The sequence below is a fragment of the Typopeltis vanoorti genome, chromosome 13, assembly GCF_054136105.1.
Source record: "Typopeltis vanoorti isolate ZY-2024b chromosome 13, IOZ_Tvanoo_1.0, whole genome shotgun sequence".
Taxonomy (NCBI): Eukaryota; Metazoa; Arthropoda; class Arachnida; order Uropygi; family Thelyphonidae; genus Typopeltis; species Typopeltis vanoorti.
Genome location: NC_143561.1, coordinates 29,700,367 through 29,718,629, shown reverse-complemented (window position 1 = coordinate 29,718,629; position 18,263 = coordinate 29,700,367). Strand labels below are relative to the sequence as shown.

Sequence of the window (18,263 nt, the reverse complement as noted above, 5' to 3'; positions counted from 1 at the left end):
TAAACTGAGTAAAATGTATTTATTTTCTCTCTCTCTCTCTGTGTGTGTGTGTATATATATATATATATATATATATGTTTATAGATCGATTTACTTGGTTTGAGTACATTTTATTTAGTATTTAATAACTAAAACACCTAGAATTAAAAAAAATAAAACATTTTATTTAGTGTTTAATGACTGAACACCAAGAATTAAAAAAATAAAAGCACATTTTTTTATTTGCATGACTAGTTTCGTCTTTCACACACTTCTTCAGGTGCAAAAAACATGGAAATAAAATAGAAATAGAAAAACATAGTTATTTCTATGGGTTTTTTGCACCTAAAGAAATCTGTAAAAGACGAAACTAGTCATGCAAATAAAATCTGCTTTTATTTTTTAATTCTTGGTGTTCTAGTCATTAAATACTAAATAATATACACATGGGCATCCAGAGGGGGGGGACACTTCTCTCCCCCCTCCTCGGATCTAGTAAAAAATTCCACAATTGATTGAGATATGTAACCTTACACTCGACCATGGGATGCTTTGTCTACCTTAAAATTTTATTACAAGTTGGCCGGTTTTGGCCTTTGGCAGGGTAACCATTGAACACATGTTCCATCTATTGCACCAATAAAACACGTGTTCCAGTTTTTGGTTCATCTCTTTCTGATTTGTGAAAAAAATATTCATTACTGTTGTGAACAGCGACCAGTTCGCTCGCCCTCTTTGTCTAGTGAATCACTGAGTGAAGTGTAAATTATAAATTTATCAATGGCATCAATAAGTTTGCAAACGATAGATGGAGAATTCAATTCTTATACAATACGTGATTATTGAAATTATTATTATATATATATTAATTCTTGTTTCCTTAATATTGTAACTTTATATACATTATGTATGTGTTTTTGTATTGATGTAATACTGTATTTTATAATCTACTTGTGAAAAAAATTACCCCCCCCCCAAAAAAAATAATAATTAAATAATTTGTTGACGTAATTATTTGTCTCCAAGCTTTGCCCCCCCCCCTCCCCAGGAAAATTTTCTGCAGACGGCCATGTATATATATATATAAATAATTTTGCTTGTTTGAAATAGATGTAATATTATACTTCCATGATGTCACGTCCAGTTTTAGCATGTAGTTTAGGCTACTGTATTGAATAATCAAAATACTACATTCACTATTGTATAGCAAGTAAATAAGTAATGCCATGAAAGTTTAATGGCTTATCACAACATAACAGATAAGAAAGCAAATGTTTTATCACTGATATTTCCCTGTAGTTACTGAGATATTTTCAAGGTTACATCAAAGTGATCACAAATACACATAATGTATAAATGTAGAACACCTCAATTTCAAACAAGCATTTTGATCTTCTGCTTACTTCTAGGTGCAATGTTTTGTTGTTGTTTACATTTAAAGAACAAGATAATTTATTTAATCAAATAAATTATTTCATTAAACTATTTCTTTGAGATCTGGTAGTCAATTGCTTCCATGATATCACATCATATTGATCATATAGCTGATAATTTTGTTTTGAAATGTCTGGAATAGCTGTAGAAAGTGCACGTTCAGCATACACTAAAACAAGTAAATAGTTAAAATTGCACTGCGAAGATGAGTTCATCTGCAGTATTTAGTTCTTGACAATTTAAGAGTTTAGTTTCTCTATAAAATATTATTTTTCATGATATCTTGTTGTTTATCAAGCACTAATAGTGCTTGATAAACAGCAAGGTGAAAATTAAGGCATTTCATATGATGGCTATTTTAGTTTTGATGTTTAATATTCTTAAAATCGTTAATATGATAAATATGGGTATTGGCTGAATTCACAACCAAAACATTTAAGTCTGTATTTAAGGTTCTGTATATCATGTCTATTAATTATGTGTTCTTTTGTCCAGTTTGCATAGGCAGCACAGTTTTCTCCCCATCCCACAAAACAGGTAAGCTAGCCAGAGAATATGCACAATTCACAGACAATATCCTGGAAAATAGAATCGTGTGCCTAGGAAGGAAAAGACCTTTGCATTTCTATGTGATAACCAGCAAACTCACTTTCAGTTGTGAAAGTTCAATGCCAGTGCAGTCCACAATTATTTCCAAGAAAAGAGGCATACAGGGTGTGACAATTAAATTGCCAGAATGGCCTTGTTCTATCATACATGTGAAGAGTCAGGTAGAACCAGGTGACTGTGCATGTTTGGACATATGTGTACTATTGCCTTGACTTGTATCAAAACAGTTAAGTCAGTAGTTGATAAGCTGTGGTTTGCACATGCATAGCTGTTGCTGAAAAATGAGTAAACAGAATGTATAACAACACTCTAACATGCTAAGAGTAGTTTACGGAGATGATGATGCCATGAAAAGTCCGATGTATTTGAGTGTCATAAGAGATTTAAAGAGGGATGTGAGAGAAAGAACAAAAGAACAGGGAAACCACAAACTCATTAAACATGAAAATGTGGAAAGGGTTCTGCAATTAGTTTGGTCTGACTGATAATTATGTGTATAGTTAATGACAGAAGAATTAAATTTAGATGGAGAAACATTGAGGAATATTTTGACAGGCAATTTGGGAATGAGAAAAATTTCTCCAGTGATGGTTCTGTGAATTTTGAGTGAAGATGAAAAGCAGCAGGGCTTGATGTTTATTCTGATTTTTCTTCACAGTTGGCTGTGTCTAATAAAATTATTACTGGTAATGAAGCTTGGTGTGCTCTCAGTATGACCCTGAAACAAAATGCCAAAGTATGCAATGGAAACCATCTTTATCAAAACTGAAAAAAGTGATCTTTTGATTGTAAAGGTAAAATTCACATCAAATTCATTAAACAAGGACAACAGTGAGCCAGCATTGTTATTTAGAAGTGCTATCAAGGTTACATATAGTTGTTCATAAGAGGAAACCTAAATGTTAGCCAAGCACCTTCTAGATTATCCATCACAACAATGCTCCTGCATGATGCAATAGCAAGTTTCTGGTTAAAAAAATCAATGACAAAAACTGGACATACCTCCATATCACCAGACTTAGCCCCTTGCTACTTTGGCAAGGGGCTAAGTCTGTTCCCAAAACTGAAGAACACCTTGAAAGGATGCAGATTTTGTGACATTTCTGATATCCAACATTATGTGGCGACAGTAATAAAAATCATTCTGGAAGACAAGTCCCAGAAATGTTTTGAAACGTCTAACTAAGTGTATTGCTGCCCAGGGGAATTACTTCAAAGGTAATAGTAGCCACTAGTCTGTAGGTGAGAAAATAGTGTTTACATGTGCGTGCCAGGAATTTAATTGTCACACCCTGTATTAATAGTAGAAATGGAAAAAATTATTGGGAATTTGGATTGAATAGATGCAATAATAAATGCCAATAAGTTTAATGTTTATACAAGAGAAAACCTCGAGTCTCTTTGAGGAACTAAAGTATAAATACAGTGAAAATGTTGCTAGTGATCCATTCATTGCAAGCCATGATTCATTGATTATTCACTGATTATTCATTGATTCACTGCTATAACATTGATTCAACTAGTAAGGAATGTTGCTAGTGTAGGCATAGTAGCATGGAGTTTCCTAAGACTTTAGCAGAATTCATCAAAAAACAAGGATATCTACCACATCAAATTTTTAATGTAGACAAAACTGGATTATTTTGGAGAGAAAAAATGCAAGATCATTCTTTCATATCACAAGAAGAAAAAACTATTCCAAGATTTACGATATCAAAGGACAGGTTGATGCTTCATTTTGGAAGAAATGTAATGGAGACTGAAAAATAAAACCGTTTGTTAATTTACCATAGTGAAAACCCAGAGCCTTCAAAAATATTTCAAAGGCATAACTGCCTGTTGTATGGAAATCCAGTCAGTTAAAGCATGGATGACTCAAGAAATTTTCCAAGACTGGTTTCTCCATCATATCGTGCATGCCATCAAAAAATATTTCAAGGAAAACAGCCTACTACTTAAGATATTACTGGCTTAAAGGCCCATGATTGGGACACTGAATGGCTTGCAAAAGTATTTGGAATAGTTTGCAATGTTATTGTATACTATAAACTAATTTACAATGTGAAAAAAAAAAAAAAGAGCTAGAGTAGTATGGACATCATTAGTCAAGTACTTCAAGGTGCCATCAACATCTGCAGAATCTGAGAACATTAAATGATTAGCATGGTGTAAATGTGTGTGTTTCATAATGAATGTGTAGTACTATTTTTTACAGTTACATATGTCATAGACTGTATGGAGCAGTGAGTCATGCCACATGCTCTTCCACTCCAGTGGATTGGTTTGAGTATGGAGAATGCCTAAGGAATGCTTTTTATTTTGGTGTGTTGTCCCAGCAAGGTTCAAGGTGGTATGGAGTGACCTTGGATTGCTTCTCGTATGAATTTGGTCCACTCATGATGCATGGAATCATGACAGCTACTACATTGCTGTTCTTGACAATTTTATATATCCTATGTTGCTGCAATTGTTTGCTTAACTTTTCAACATGATAACATGTTTCTACCTATTTTCATTGTCTTTGTCTTTTTATCGCTGATTTTCATACCAAATTTTTTACAGCTGTTATTCATTTTAATGATTCTTTAGCATTTGTTTATGAGTGTATTATCATCATCTGCATAAAGTAATGATCTAAGTCAAATATCTCCAATTTTGATATTAGGCTGAGTGACACTTTTCTTCATAAAATGATCCATACAGATGAAATAATAGTGGTGATAATGTGCACCATTATCTCATACCTCATTTAACATCAATCCATCTTCTGCATATTCTTCTGTTCTGATTGCTGACTAACAACTCCAATATAGATGTACTGCTCGATGTAATGCACCATTTATGTTATTTAATTGTTGTGTTTTGAATGGCTTTTCTCTTGACATTTTGTCACATGCCTTTTTGAAATCTACAAAACTTAAATACAAGTCCTTGTTATTATCCCATTATTTCTTAACTGTTTGGCTTAAATCCAAACCTGATCCTAATAACCTCTGTTTGACCTGAACCCAGCTTGTTTTTCTCTAAGTTTACCTTGCTCAATTTTCAGTCTTCTCACGTATACTTTCATAAATCTTACCTGTAATACTCAGAAGGAAATTCCTTTGTAATTCTCATGTTCGGTTTTATTTTCCTTTCCTTTTTTTTTTTTTTTTTTTAGGGAATAGAGGTTTTGGGGTTCCTTGAGAATGATAAGAATAGAGTATAGAGTTCTAATAGTACCCATCTATGATGACTGCTATTAGAACCCTATTCACTATATCTGGAATTCAGACCCTGTGAGTAGGCTATCTGAATTATGCAGTATGTATAGTGATTCAAAAACTTTTGCACCTCCATATTTGAGCATTTCTGGTCGAATAACATCTTCTCCAGTGTCTTCCAATATTTCATGTTTTTAATGTCTTTCATTATGTCAAGTATTAATATGCAATCAGGAGTACATGTTTAGATCACGAACAATAACCAATTTTTTCTTTTTCGTTAATGTCAGTTGCCTTCTCTGCCTTGAATTATGTTTCAAGGGTGGTCTGAAAAGTTCTCGACCTCGACCATGGATGGCAACACTATTAGCAAGATTTTTTTTTTTCTAATTTGGTACATCTGTCATAAGCATCCATATGAAATTGCAAGTCATTCTATCAAGAAGCTTGTTTTATATAGCTGTCTGAAGCAAAGGTGTTGTCTGTATTCCTTGAAATGGATAAAATTGAGTATCGTGTGGTTATAAAATTCTTTGTAAAAGAAGGTTTAACAGCAAAAGAAATTCATTCGAAGTTAATAAAAGTTTATAGGCACTCTTCTCCTTTGTTTTTGAAAATTAGGAAATGGGATGCCGAGTATGTGGCTGTATCAGCCTTGAAGATGATCAATGTGAAGGATGTCAAAAAAGTATAACAACACCAGAAATCATTGATCAAGTGCACAATATGATTCGATGACTGGTGAGTCAAAGTGCATGAAATTGCTGAGACTATAGGCATTTCAAAAGAACATGTAGGATATATTTTGCATGAAAAAGTTTTGCGCAAGATATGCTCCATGCGTGCCCACAGCAGAACAAAAACACACTCGCATGAAAATCTCTGAACAGTGCTTGGAATGTTTTAACAAGAATAAAACTGATTTTGTGCATCAATTTATTACTATGGATTAGACTTGGATTCACCATTACACATCAGAATCCAAACAGCATTCAAAACAGTGGACAGAAGCTGGTTGTTCAGCACCAAAGAAGACAAAGTCAGTTTCATCAGCAGGAATGGACATGGCATCAGTGTTTTGGGATGCTAAAAGCATTTTTTTATTAATTATCTTGAAAAGGGTAAAACAATAACTGGGGAATATTATTCCGATCTTTTAACCAGACTAGAAGAAAAAAATTTGTGAAGGAAAAAAGACCTGGTTTGCAGAAGAAAAGAATCATCTTTCATCAGGACAATGCACCTGCCCACAAAGGTGTTTTGGCAATGGGAAAATTAAGGGATCTGCACTATGAATTGTTGAAACATCCATCCTATTCCCCAGATTTGGCTCCCTTTGACTTCTGTCTCTTCCCAAAACTAAAACTCTTCCTCGCTGGGCTGGTCAGCGTTTTTCTTCAAATCAAGAGGTGATTGCAGCTGTAGAGGGGTATTTTGTAGATTCTACTGAGAACCATTACAGGGACGGGATAATGGCACTGGATCATCGCTGGAATAAATGTATTAGTCTTAAGGGAGATCATGTGGAAAAATAAAAATAATTTTGAAATTATGTATTCCTTTTTTTTTTCAGTGTTAGGCCGAGAACTTTTCAGACCACCCTCGTATGATCGCTATTCAAAACACTACAATTAAATCACCTAATTATTCTGATTTCTGTTATTGATGAATTATTTTGTACTATAAATTCTGTACATGCCAAAATATGAAAGATTATCTTTGAAATATACTCGGATTGCATCTGTTCGTCTTCTGGATTAGCATTGCTGTCCAGTTTATTTATATTTTTCATATATGAATTTTTAAAGAATGTTTGCATATCAAATAAATAATGAAATTCACAAAGATCTGTAAGAATAGCAGTCATAATGTAGCCACATTCCTTTTTAAATAGGAATCAATTTTATTTAGTAACTTTTTTTTTTTTGAATGGTATTGTTGACTTTGTCAGGAATGTTAATTATAAGTTTTCTTGCAGATGTGGAATCTCCTTTTATGTTTGAGGTTACTACACTATCAACTTCACATATCACAGTCTCTTTTGAACATCCTCTGGAGGAATCCTTAGCAACAGGTAAACATACATAATATCTGAGATATTAACTGCTATTCAAATTACTTTTAAAGTGTGTTTACTTCTCAGTTTGTGAATGTTATTAGAGCTTCATAAAGAATATATATAATTCTTGCATCTGACAGCTACTATATTTATTTGGATCTGATTTCCTGTGTTTTGGACACTTGAATTCCAGAAATTTCTCCTATTCACAGATGAGTTGGTTGAAATTTTACATGTGCATGGATCAATAAAGAATCCATTAGTGTGTATTCCACATTTTTCCCAATTTCAACTCATCTTAAACAACCAAGAAAATTCAAGCCAAAAAAATAAATAAATAAAATAATAATAACAATAAATAAATAGATTACATGTTTCGGGGGGGGGGGGGAAGGCAACCTCCTTTCCAGATTCACTTCACAGATACCATAGAATATTTTTTTTAATCCATTTCCACTCTGCCAAAACCACATCTACTTTTCTAACAGAAACTCGGATATCACCTTTAATCACAATTCATCTCAATTCCTGTTCACATTGTTTGACTCTTTTTGTCTCGTTGTTGACATTTGTACATATGTTTGCTCTAACTAAAACTCTCTCTATCTCCCTCTGTTAGATTCATTTTCTGTCTCTGTTGCATCCCTAATTCCACCAGCCATTCTGAACATTTTGATTTTGTTTCTTTAAATGTTGATTTTTCTGTAGTCTGACTTTCCTTATAGTGAAGTCATTTTCCTCCTGGATATTAATGTTCACAACTCTCTCTCTCTCTCTTTACTTTTCAAACTGCAGTGATCACATAAATTGTTCACATACCTGTGAGACTAGATTAACTTAACCACTTACTGCCAAATAACTCTTATTTTCTTCTTCACTAGTGAATCTTCTGATAAGTTTTCTTGCAAATGTGGAATCTCCTTTTATGTTTGAGATAACAGCAATATCACAGTCTCTTTTGAACAGCCTCTGTGTGGAGTAAAGTATGTATTTAAAGAACAAACAGATGTTTGATCTCACGGCAGTTCAGACCACAGTCTAGTATTAATTTTGCATTCCATGGAACAACTCTCACATAGTCACTCTCATCTATGTTTCTGTCAGTATTGATAATGCTGTTTGGTTGGAAAGACCTTGGTTTATAAGAGTTTTTCCATCTGAAGCTGAGTTAGCCATTTTCATATGGTGGAGAAGGAGGGTTATAATCCCACAAAACTAGCATATCGACCAGAAGAATACATGCAATTTACAGACATGGTGTATTGGTCTCACAGCCTTAGCCTTTGATGCTTGAGACCTTTTGTGTATGTGGCTCACATTAAAAAATAAATAAATAAATAAAAAATATCATCCATGTTTTGTGTGACAGTAGAAGAAATCCAAATACAATGATATTCGTGTGTGATGATAATCTGCTTGCAACTATTTCAATTTTTGTATCAGAAAAATTTTGTATAAGTGATGAGAATTTAAAGTGGAATGAAAGAAAAAAATGGCTCCATACCAATAAGAATTAATTATGTGATGCAAACATTTTCACTGAAAACATCACATAATTAATTCTTATTGGTATGGAGCCATTTTTTCTTTCATTCCACTTTAAATTCTCATCACTTATACAAAATTTTCTGTTACAAAAATTGAAATAGTTGCAAGCAGATTATCATCACACATTCAGAACTTATTTTGAAAGTTTTGGAATGTGTTTACCAAAAGCAAGAAACTAGCATTATACCCAAATATCTCGAAGCTATTGGCCTTCTTTTGCCTAACTTTCTTTCACTTTTTTTGTGCATAGATGGTTCGTTATCCACGGGGGGGGGAGTCAATCTCTTGGCTTCTCTATTCCTTCTTTGCTATTCTTAGAATCCTTGCACTGACTCAGTAAATGCTCTTCTATCATTCCACAGCATTCGATTTTTCCTTTGAATTCTGGTTATGAGCATTTCTCCAATTGTTCTGAAAGTTTATGCTCTGGAATTGACTTTCATTTTGTGCTCTCGTTTTTTTATATCATCCTATTCCACTGGTATATCTTTGCAGCTTGGAAATTAGTCCATATTTTTAACTAATTTTTAAGAAGGACAACAAATCTTCATAATAATTGATAATTATTATCCTATATATCTTATTTAAATTCTTTCTAAAGGAATTGAGAAAACCATTAACAATCAACTTCTACATATAAATTTTGAACTAATATATGATCACCACTGTTGATTAACATAGGATCTTCTTGATTATATCACCTACCTTTGGAAAAATTCCATGGAAATGTTCAGAAAATTTCAAATGGTTGCTCTTGATATTCTCTAAGGCATCTTAATATACCACAAAGGTATCATATAGTCTGTCTTCTGATTTTTGCAATTGAGTTGACAGCTTTCTTTCTTCACACATTATGAAATTATGCATGTGTAATGCTGAGGTCTAGTTGCCATCAAAACAAATCCACATTTATGCTTATGACATTACAGAAATGTGGAAATAGTTTTATTTCCCCTTTTATAGATAAGTACTATGAGAGCTCTATTTCAATCATCTGAATTCAACCCTCTGGCCAAGCTGTCTGAATTATGCAGTGTTGCATATTACAAATATTATCTCCTCAACATACAGTCCCCCCTCTTTTTTCCCCCCTGTTTGACATACTTTATGCTGCATAAACGAACAGAACTGACAGAATATTAACTTTACAATCTTGATCTCCAAACCATTCTGTTGGATTGTAATGACATTGTTGATTTCAATGCTAGCAAAATTCTATCTTATTTGTCACAAAAGAGAAGGAACCCTTTTCTTTCTATATTAATTTTTCAACGCCCAAATTTCTGGACAAAACAAGATGTTTCCTCTAGACATAATAACAACAACCTCAAATCTCATCATCATTTAAATTAAAAATGCCAAGAAATTACATTCTCGTTTAATCCTTTATCCAGGTGTAAGCAAACAAAGTTTGTGTATGAGGCTCTGGAAAGCTGCAGTTATGACTATCAAATTATCATCATCAAATTGCTGATATGTGGACCCTTATAGGGTATACAGGATATTATATAGTACTACATGAAAAGTTTACATTATTACTAACTTCTTACTTAACTATTTGTCTTAAAGCAAAAACCTGATTCTGATAACCTCTATTTCCTTGAACCCAGCTTTTTCTCTAAGTTTCCCTTCCACAATTTTCCTTAGCCTTTTCTCAAGTATGCCTGTATGAATTTTATATGGAACACTTGGGATTTTTCCTCTGTAATTCTCACATTTAGTTTTATTTCCCTTTTTATAGATAAGTACTATGAGAGCTCTACTTCAATCATCTAAATTCAACCCTCTGGTTGAATTCAGATGATTGAAGTAGCTGTCTGAATTATGCAGTGTTGCATATTACAAATATTATCTCCTCAACATGCAATAAATTAGGTTTTCTCTTTTGTCAAATCAGTCCTTTACCTGTGAATAGCTAATAACTTTATAGAAATTCATCCAATATGTACTGTTTTCTCACATTTTGGGCTGGAGTTCCTAAGAGGTCTCTAAATATATTTGACTCAGTATAAGAGAGCAGTTAGATGATTAATTATCTATCATTCATTCACTCTATTTGTTTTCACGCAGATGTTCAGTTTCTACTCTTTCTGCAGATATTTTCCTGATCATTGCTCATCAGAATTGGCATCGATAGCCTCTCCTCAATCTCTCCCCCCCCCCCCCCCCCCCCACTCTACACCCCACCCAAAAAAAATAGAAAAATATGTATATGTATATCAGCTAAACACTTTTAATCTATGTTATCATTATTTAAGATGACATTTAAAATAGCACTGTTCTGAGTTTTTTTCTTTTACTATTATTTCACTTGCTATACAGATCTGATATAATTTTTAGATCAGCCACATTGTTCTGGAAAGCTGCAGTTTGTGTACCATATTTTAGAATCGTGGCCATATTTGCTAGTCATTTGTGTGGCTTCTGTGCAAAATTAATATAAAATTGATTTTTATGCCATAAGTGATATAGATTGTTTGTATTTGTTCAATGTGCAGGACACTATCTCATTACATAATGTAATCCCTTGATAGTGTACAATTCTAATTGTATCGCTCTTTGGTAGTTGTCATGAGGATAATTGATTAATCTAGGTTGTGCCAAAGCATCTTTTCCAAAAAATCAATAGTCAAACCACTTGTAGTCTTTATTTTGTCCTTGATCTGCATTTGATTATGTCCTAGATCTGAAGCTACCAAAACATCTTTTTCATCATTACTGTCAATGTACTGTAAGCTCAGGTGGAAGATGACTTTCATTTCCTGGTGTGAGACACTACCATCCTGCTTATTGGAGGACTGAAGTGTCTTGAAGAAGTTCCATGTTTGATTTCTTGGGCAGGATTTCTGGATTAAAACTAAATAAATAAAAATACAAGAATATTTTTTAAAAAATTACAAAAAAAAAATCTCTTAGCCCATCCACTGTACTAATGTACCACAGGTTTATCTTTTGTGCATGGGAATCGCATTTATACACTAAAAAGTGAATAAATACATTGGTATCTACTAATTTCAGCAAAAGAAATTAAAACTATACATTTTTGTTATAATAACAAAGGACAAAAATTGAATAAATGCTTTAACAAATAATTATCACAAAACTGTTACTTAAATATATTTATATTATGTTCTTAATTTAATTAATTTCTTTTCTTTTATGTATTTCTAGTTGATTTGGATCTTAGAGACATCACAAGTGTTAAATGTAAAATTTATACTTTGAGTAGTGATTCTACTATATGTACTGATGAATATGCTAGCAAAGTAATGCAAAGGTAAGCAACATTTCATTTTGCACTTGTTTTATTTTAATCAGGACTATTGTAAAATATTTAGGTACAAATGAAAGCTGTCATGTCTTGATGCCTAGATGCAGGTTTGAATTCATTTTTCTGAGCTTTTGATAATAAATGCCAAACACATAGACTTCACACGAAGATAGAAAATGCATAAGTAGGTTAAGGAACTTCTATGAGTTTTCCCTTTACCAGTTTTTGCGTGAAATATTTTGAAACCAAAGTCCTAAATAGCATATACAAGCATGCTGGATAACTGTGTTATGTGGACATGTTTACAGTTTGTCCACCGTGACCCAGATTACATTATAAATATTTCACTTAAATACCCAATAACCTTTCATACATTTCGCCATTGAAAAAGAAATAACAGTTTGACCTTCCTAGATTCTCTAATCATGAGTCTTTCCAGTAACTTCTGTCTTTCTCAATGTATATAAAACTTGCACACACACACACACACACACACACACACACACACACACACACACACACACACACACACACACACACACACACAATTTTATTTACCAACAATTATCACCACTACTCTGACTAACATATAATATCAACAAACTTTGCACCAATAGAGTGTATTATCTACTCAAATGATTCTTCAACTATATACTGAACTAAATAGTATATTGCATACTCTTTTAGCCATTGGTTACAATCCCTACATCATTGATAAAATTTTAAAGCCTGTTCTCTCCCCTCCTCACAGATTATGGCTATAGCAAATCCATTTCTATTCCATATGTCTGGAACACTTTAGAAAGGATTGCAAAAACACTTAAAAATACAATTTCCATATTTAAAACATATTTCAAATCTGCTCTTGCCCAAGTATCCTCTCCATCTGTTGCTTCACATCCAAGATTGCAGTATTTCCTTAAAATACTGTGTACATGGAAATTGTTTTAGCCAATCTGAGAACTGCAAGTATTCTTCTGGAAGAACAAATATGCTTGTTGTAATTACTGTGGAAAGTCTGATTTAGTAATCATACCTAGATATTCTTATGTCAGGGTATAAATGGAAATTACAATCAATTTTCTACAGTAAACTTCATTATACCAAACTGCCAAAAAAAAAGTCCCATTAGAAGTACCATAATAGGTTCAATGCTGTTCTAAATGAAATTCAATATAGCAAACTGTTCACTAGAATAAACTATTTCTGTGGTCCCTATAAGTTTGCTATAGTGAGAATTGACTGTAATAATCTTTTTCTATCCTATAGAAAAGGACTATGCTTCATAGAAGCAGATATAAATCAGATGGCTCTTTTTGAATCTGCCCGGGTTCTTAAACATGTATCCAACATTCATTCTCTCAGGATTACTTGGTGGTCACTATTCATTTTGTAGAAATTATGGAGACAAAAATACAGGTATTAGAGCAATTATTTTATTTACAACTAAGAAGAATAAAACTCAATTTTTCCACCTCTATTATCAAGGTTGTCATCAGGAATACATATATACTCATACCACCATCCAACACAGAGACTAGGGGTTATCAGCACTCAATTTGTTCTGATGAGCAAGTGCTGAAGAATGAATATGAAATTATAAGCCAAATCTTGATAAAGAAATACCATAGCAGTCATACTATAGTTTACTTATGTCAACTATGGTATGGCTGCTATGTTAGCAGTTTGCACTGGCCTAACCTCTGAGGGAAAGAAAAAGGGGAAGAGAACATTTAAAATTTAAAACATTAAATAAAACAAAAAACTTTCTTAATAATAAAATAAAAATGATAAAAAAAATAAAGGTGGAACTATATCAATTGCTACACTGTAGTCCTTTTATCTTTAGGTTCTATCCACTAATTAGATTTTCTTGTTTTGGAGTTCTGTCATCTTATTCTTCTGATGTTCTATATATAAATGCTATATAGGTTACAGATAGGTCTGCCAGCCTCTTGGAATTGTTAATCCATCATTCTCATTGAGATAGAGTTGATGATGAATCAGCATCTCACATTCTTCTTTGAAACCAAGTTTTGGTACAGTGTAGGTACTTTGCAGTTAATTATGTGACATGTTTGGAGTGCTTGATGGAAAGGCCTGTTTTACTATAATGAAGAAATTTAATGTGTCATTTGTGTTAATATTTTCTTATTATCATTGTGCATCCAGTTTTCCTTATGTAGGGTAAGTTGCTAGTGCACTGGATTTTGTAAACCCTTGGATGGGCGAGGTATGTAAGGAGATCTTTATAAGTTTTCTATAGTGAGAGTTAACTGTAATAATCTTTTTCTATCTTATAGAAAAGGACTATCCTTCATAGAAGCAGATATAAATCAGGAGATTTGAATCTGCCTGAGTTCTTAAACATGTACCCAACATTACTAAGTATGCTTTTTAATTTTGTGGAAAGTTTGAATGTTTCCTTAATATTTTATTTATGTTGTGTTCTATCTATTAATTCCAATATTCCTCTAATGTACAGAATCACTAAGGCATTTTTGTAATCTTTTTTTGTCTTTAGTCAAATTATTATAAAGGATCCTATGAACTGTTTTTTTGTTGTAGCCATTCTTTATAAAGGACTTATAATTTCACATTCATTCTTCAGCAGTTGCTCATCAGAACAAATTGAGTAGTGATGATCCCTAGTCTCTGTATTGGACGGTGGTATGAATCTTTGTGTGTATATATTGGGCCTATATGTCTAGATTTATGGTAGACTGTTGAAGAGAAGATGCATGACAAGTGTATCTAAAAAAAAGAAGAGAGTTATTTTTTTCAATCTTGATAGTAAATTGAATGCATTTATTTTGTTTGTTTAGGTGACTTAGGAATGTATTTAATATTTGGCAGCTGTGTGACCAAATATATCGTCATCATATCTGAGTCAAACTTGGGACTTGTAGATTTGCTCGACATCTTCCATATAAAAGTTAGCTATGGAGTGGGGAGAAACCCATGCCCATACCTTCTTTTTGTTTGTAGGTAGAAATTAATTTGACACACAAAATAACTGGAGCGAAGTATGCAGGTAAATAGGACGATGATATGAGACAGAAATTTATTCTCTAGGAGAAGAATTATGTTGTTGTTCAGGACATTTGTAAAAAATGTTACGTCAAAGCTGACTTATAGATCTTCATTGTTGAGTGTGATTTTCTTAGTTTTGTTCATGAAGTGTCACTTCATGAACAAAACTTCACTTCAGCTGTTAGCCATAGTGCATTAGTTTTGTGTATTTTTGGCAGAACTGTAAATTCTAGTAGCGTAAGCATAATGCACTAACAGCTTCTTATCTGTTTCCACCAGCCACTTAGTGACTGACTTCATTAATTCTGTTCTTTTCTTTTCTTTTCTTTTTTTTTTTGATATGGTTTGTTGAATTATAGTTTACCAATTGGTAAGTGCTGTTGTCAGATACCAGTAAGTTCATTTTGTCACATGTTCCCCTCAGGCTATCTTTCCTTCACATTTTACCATAAACCTACACACGCGCACACACACAGGCAAATACATACTGGATGGGGGTATGAGTCTTTGTGTATACAAAGACTCATACCTCCATCAAGCACAAAAATTAGGACTCTCACCACCCACCCACACAAATACATAGAGCCCTAACAATTTCTTCTGATGAATAAGTACTGAAGATTAAGTATGAAATTATTAGCCAAAACTTTATAAAGAATGGCTACAACAAAAAAAAAAAAAACAGTTCACTGGATCCTTTACATTAATGTTACTAAAAATTATAAAGATTACTAAAATGGCATAGCCATATGTACATTAGTGGGATATTGGCAATAATAGATAGAAGACTACATAAATACAATATTAAGGAACCATTCAAACCTCTGACAAAATTGAAAAGTATACAAAAAAATTAAAAGCATCATTTTTATTTTATTGTGACGAAAACTCCAGTGTCCACCGACTTTACATAATCTCTGAGTGTTGGAAGCGCCATAACATAAAAATTAGGTCTCAACTCTGACCAATAGGCGATAACACAAGCACTTCAAAGGCAGAAACACCAAGCTGACATGTCATAACATCCACTTCCCCATGAGTTTTCAACGCTGATGCACAGTCGAAACGACTTGCACCCTGTTAAACCTCTCCCCTGCCCCCTTTTCCCTTCCTCAAAAAAAAAAAAAATTCTATTTTCAGCCCCCTCTTTCATCTCCCCCCCCAAAAAAGCGCCCTTAAAAATAATAATATATGTATATATTATATATATATAAAAAAAACGGGTTTTTTTTTTTTTCAAATTAATTCTCCCACATCCCCTCCCCCACTTTTTCCAAATCCCCCCCTTCCATTTTAACATCCTAACATCAGAAGTATGCATATCGCACAGAAAGGAGACAGCCAACAACATCCAAAAAAAAAAAAAAGGTATGTGTCAATTTTCTTCCTCTATTACTCTGCAATCATCATCATCAAATTCCTGCCATGTACCCGTAAGGGGTGTACAGGATATGATAGTAGTACATGAAAAATTTACATCATTACTAACTTTAACATTACCAAAATACAAATGATGGGACAACTCTGCATATATTTGTTTCTAAAATACATCTATAATGCCCTAAGAATTCTTGAGTAAAAAGCCAATTACATAAAAAAAGGGGCACTCCTAAACGAAAGCAGGCAAAATAGCCATGAAAATAATAGTTTTTAAGAGGAGTAACATGGGAATTTTCCCAGAAATAATACCTATATTATTAAGTTTTTTGTTTTATTTAATTTTTTAAAATTTTACTCTTCTATGTTTTCTTCCTCACCACAGGTTAGGCCAGTGCAAACTGTTAACGTTGCAGTTATACTATAGTTTACTCATTCCTTTTTGATTACCTTGATATAGAGGTGAAAATGTTAAGTTTTATTTTTCTCAGTTGTAAGTAAAGTAATTGCTCTAACACGTTTTTGCTTCCATAATTTCTACACAATGAATGTACTCAACATTATGTCTAATGATATTGTGTGTACGAGGGTAGTCTGAAAAGTTCTTAGCCTCGACCATAGATGGCAACACTATTTGCACGATTTTTTTCTAAGTTGGTACAACTGTCCTAAGCATCCATGTGAAATTGCAAGTCATTCTATCAAGTAGTTTGTTTTATACAGCTGTCTGAAGCAAAGGTGTTGTCTGTATCCTTTGAAATGGATAAAATTGAGTATCGTGCAGTTATAAAATACTTTGTAAAAGAAGATTTAATGCCAAAAGAAATTCGTACAAAGTTTTTAAAAGTTTATGGGCACTCTTCTGCTTCGTTTTCGACAATTAAGAAATGGGCTGCCAGGTTTAAACATGGCCATACCAGCCTTGAAGATGATCCACGTGAAGGACTTCCAAAAAGTGTAACAACACCAGAAATCATTGATTAAGTGCACGATATGATATTGGATGACCAGCAAGTCAGAGTGCGTGAAATTGTGTGTAGGATATATTTTGCATGAAGAATTGCAAATGAAAAAGCTTTGCTCAAGATGGGTGCTGCACTTGCTTACAGCAGATCAAAAACACACTCGCATGAAAATCTCTGAACAATTCTTGGAGCGTTTTAACAAGAATAAAACTGATTTTGTGCATCGATTTATTACTATGGATGAAACATGATTCACCATTACCCACCAGAATCCAAACAGCAGTCAAAACAGTAGACAGGCGTCAGTTTTTCAGCGCCACAGAAGACAAATTCGGTTTCATCAGCAGGAAAGGTCATGGCATCGGTGTTTTGGGATGCTAAAGGCATTTTGTTTTTTTAATTATCTTGAAAAGGGTAAAACAATAACTGGGGAATATTATTCCAATTTTTTAACCAGACTACACGAAAAATTTGTGAAAAACTACCCAGTTTACAGAAGAAAAAATCATCTATCATCAGGACAATGCACCTGCCCACAAAGGTGTTTTGGCAATGGGAAAAATTAAGGGATCTGCACTGTGAATTGTTGAAACATCCACCCTATTCCCCAGATTTGGCTCCCTCTGACTTCTATCTCTTCCCAAAACTAAAACTCTTCCTCGTTGGTCAGCATTTTTTTTCGAATCAAGAGGCGATTGCAGCTGTAGAGGGGTATTTTGCAGATCTTACTGAGTACCACTACAGGACAGGATAATGGCACTGGATCATTGTTGGAATAAATGTAT

General features: G+C 33.3%; 1 protein-coding gene across 1 annotated transcript in view; it reads left to right on the top strand.

The window, feature by feature from the left end:
* The window catches only part of LOC150100021 (uncharacterized), a 266,152-nt gene that overhangs the window by 231,268 nt on the left and 16,621 nt on the right, over window positions 1-18,263 (top strand). The window contains exons 15-16 of the mRNA XM_090403196.1: window positions 7,204-7,299; window positions 12,004-12,109. Coding sequence (XP_090259322.1) covers window positions 7,204-7,299; window positions 12,004-12,109 — 202 coding nt within the window. The remainder of the gene's footprint in view (window positions 1-7,203; window positions 7,300-12,003; window positions 12,110-18,263) is intronic.